General features: G+C 35.4%; 1 protein-coding gene across 1 annotated transcript; it reads right to left on the reverse strand.

The window, feature by feature from the left end:
• Nucleotides 1–2,354: 2,354 nt before the first annotated feature.
• LOC143592251 (uncharacterized) lies at nt 2,355–3,523 on the reverse strand. Its single transcript, XM_077072229.1, has 5 exons — nt 3,506–3,523; nt 3,166–3,415; nt 2,946–3,088; nt 2,753–2,855; nt 2,355–2,701 (listed from the first exon to the last, which is right to left on the reverse strand). Exons 1-5 carry the CDS (start codon nt 3,521–3,523, stop codon nt 2,355–2,357), a joined length of 861 nt encoding a protein of 286 aa, XP_076928344.1.
• Nucleotides 3,524–3,755: the final 232 nt, after the last annotated feature.

Here is a 3,755-nt window from a genome sequence, read left to right on the forward strand (position 1 = left end):
AGCCAAAACGGAGATCCGGAACGCATCAGGAAGGAACCGGTCAAACTGGGCCGGTCTGACCGGCCCCCATGGAGGAGCACGCCGCGCCGCGTGAAGGCAGAAGGCTAAAAGCCCTTGGCGCGGCGCCTAGGCACAGCTGGGCTAGATTATTTTCGTTTTTGCTTCTTGTCGGGCCTTGTTTTGGGTATTTAAACAACTTTAACTTAATCCTGACATAACCTTAAGCAGCCAGCCGATTTTGGAGTTCTTGGAAGGATATTTTCGAGCCTTGTGGTGATTTTGAAGGCAAGAGAACATCCGGTGAAGAGCTAGACGTTTAAGATCGAAAAATACGGGTTTTACCGCATTTAATCTTTCGTTCTATATTATTTCACCAAGTTTTCAGTTTTGATTGTTTCGTTTGATTTAGACTATATGATGCTAGGCTAAACTTATAAACTACCTAGGTCGTGATGAACCTTAGTTCGGTTTGATTTTTATTTGGATTTTTATTTCGTTATGGATTTTATGTTTTAAGTAAACGGTTGAGTTGATTCGATTAATGCGTATGATTACTTGGTTTTGTTTACTTGAATTTATTTTTTCACATTGCCCTTGTTGATTGTTTCATAGGATAGGCTTTTGTTAGGTCATTTACTGTGTGTTCTTGACTAGTTTGTGATTAATATGCAATAAAATCATAGAAACAATAAAATCAAGTAAATAGATAAAAGTGAACTGCCAGCCTAGAAAGTTGTAAGGTGTTAGGTTGTTGATAGATCTTTGCTTGTCGGGATTGCTAGATTTAGTTCTTCGTAAGGAGTCCGTCTAGGTTTGATTGTCAGCTTAGTCTATTAAATTAATTGAGTCTGCTTTCCTATCTTTTGAATTCCGCGCGGTAAGGTAGGTTTTCGTCATAAAAGATACTTAGACTTAAGCCATTAAATAACCGTAAGGAAGTTTAATATAAAACTGGTGAGTCTTAAAACTTGTTAGAAATCCATAGGCGTCTTCTTGAAGTTCAAGGGTCCTGTTCGGGATTTCTGTCAAGGGTCTATTTTATGATCCCGGTTCCATAACTTTCGTTTTTCCATTTAAATTAATAACCGTAACTTTGGGGATTCCGGCCTGGGTAGTTATTTTAATCATCTGAATCAATCCAAGTTTTCTAAATTTTTTATTAGTTAAAACTAATTAGGGTTTAAGTTTTATTAGTTAATTAATAAGTAATGATTATGTTTTATTATTATTATATTAATTAGGGTTAGGTTTAATTAGTTTATTTATTAGTTTAATAGTTAAGTAATCATTAGTTAATTATTATTAGAGTTTTAATAATTAGTTTAAATCCCCCTCAAATATTATTAATAAATAGTCGTGTCTTGTAGTTGAGTCTAATTTGCTAGTTTCGTAATTTAAAGAGTCTCGTGGGTTCGATATCCGGACTTACTTAGCTGTACTAGAGTCGACCGGTTCACTTGCCGGTTAGTAGTTTAAGTTAAGTTTAAGGGTCTAGAGTATTACTTAGTGTCTAGATTAGCTTATTTTTAGTTATTTGTTTTATAACTACTTCAAGCACATCATAAGGTGTTTATGTTGTCTTGTAGTGTTGACTGTTGTTGTTGACTTATGACACCTTCCTAATGTAAGTTTTCAAGGTTGATGTAATATGTTTTCAAATCATGTTTCAAATCCACTATGCATGTTAGTTTGTGTATTTTGATTGCATGTATTGGTAGTGAAAAGATGTGTATTGGTTGTTTTTAAGTTTCAATTGACTACACTAATGTGCATTAGACAATGCAAAGAAAACAATTGTTCATTTTGACTACACATTTGCATTTGACAATGAGTTTGTGTATGCGGAAACCAAATGTGCATTGCACTAGGCATATGTTGACTGCATTAACCAATTTTGACTGCACTAGACATATGTTGACTGGAATAACCAATTATGACTACACTAGACATATGTTGAATGCAATAATCAAAATGTGACTGCACTAGGCATATGTTGACTGCAGTAGTCAAAATATTCACTAAAACAAAGTCAAAAACATCAACCAAAGTCATTACATTAATCATTTAACCAAAGAGATTACATAAACCATTCAAATAAAGTCATTAGATCAACCATTCAACCACAGTCATTACATAACCAAATTCAAAACACCAAATTAGCATCCTAAAGTCATTAAACCAAGTTCAAAACACCAAATTACCAACATCAAAACATACATTAACACATACATAAACTAAACACATTCCAAAAGACAAATCATCCTTACATACTGCCCAATCTTCCATAAGACCAATCATCTTGCCTGCTTGCTTGTCCTTATGTTGTATCTTGTGGAGTCACACTTTGAACAGGCTCATTTGGTTTCTTTCTTTGACAACTTACCACCTTGAATCAAGTCCTCTAACTCAAATGTTGATCTCTTCCTAGACTTCTTTGGTCTACCAACTTGTTTGTTATGTTTGGGAGGAGTAAGAGCTGTAGGAACTTGAGACTTTGGCCATAAGGGCCTGCCATTGATTGGATTGATCCTGAAAGAATAAACTTGTCTCCATGTGTCCATTCTATGCACCGGATGAACCCAGCTTTCTACTGCACCAACCCTTCGACCACTAAGAGCCTTGTACCAAATTGCTACAACCACATGTTCACAAGGAATACATGGGTTGCATATATAACATAGTTCAAACACTACCCAACTAACTACATAATAAAATACATAATACAAAATTTATACAATAGACAATTGCATACCTGTCAGCTCCCACCTTCTGCATGTACATGTCCTCTTAACCAAATCAACAACTCTTTGCTTACCTAGTCTGCCACTAACATGATATAGATCTCCCTCATTCCACTAAACAGTATAATGTGCTGAATTTGTCCTGATTTTTTGCAACTCAATGGTGGCAGTGGGTGTAAGCAACCCTTTACTCTTGTCTATAACCTCCAAAACATTCACTATCCTTCTCATTAAGTATTCCCTTATGTATTCAAGTGCTGATCCGATTGGCTTGTCTCTGCCTTCCACAATCTTACCATTAAAAACCTCACACATGTTGTTAATCAACATATCAGACACCGCTCTCCCTATGAACAAATCAAAGAAGTTGTTAATCACAGAGCTAAAGATGACAGTTGACACATTAAAGAGATAAAGTACATACCAGAGAAGTGTGACTTAGACCAGTGTTTAGGATGAATGTTGGACAACCACAAGTGGGCATCCTGGTTGAATGCTTTCAACTCATCCATTGTTGCCTCAAATTCAGGAATGATTGTTGCATAAGCACACTTATATAGAAGATCTTTGTACAATTTCCCTCTGAAACTTGCTTTAAAGTTCTCATGAATATGCCTAACACAAAATTTGTGCTCAGCACATGGAAACAAATTTTCAATAGCAGGATGAAGGCCCTGTTCAAGAAAGTTACAACTTAAATCCAGATCTAGTGCAATGTACAAGAAAGTTATAACTTAAAAACAAACACAAACTAAAGAACATACCTTTTGCCTATCACTCATGAAAGTGAAACATGGGTTTGGACCTTATGTATATAAAATTATACATCTTTTAAGCATCAAATAATCTCTAAAAACAACAACTTCTATCACATAAACTAGCTCAGAAGGCTACTTATCACACTAAAATGCAATTTCAGGTAAATCCAAGCCTTAAACGAAGAAAAAAGTGAAAAGATGAAGAAAAACGAAAGAAAAGCCTCAACCATGCCCCATGACTTTAAGCACAAGAAAA

Source organism: Bidens hawaiensis, unplaced genomic scaffold (genome assembly GCF_021521415.1).
Source record: "Bidens hawaiensis isolate Kalapana, Puna unplaced genomic scaffold, B.hawaiensis_p1.1 tig00000190_1, whole genome shotgun sequence".
NCBI classification, from domain to species: domain Eukaryota; kingdom Viridiplantae; phylum Streptophyta; class Magnoliopsida; order Asterales; family Asteraceae; genus Bidens; species Bidens hawaiensis.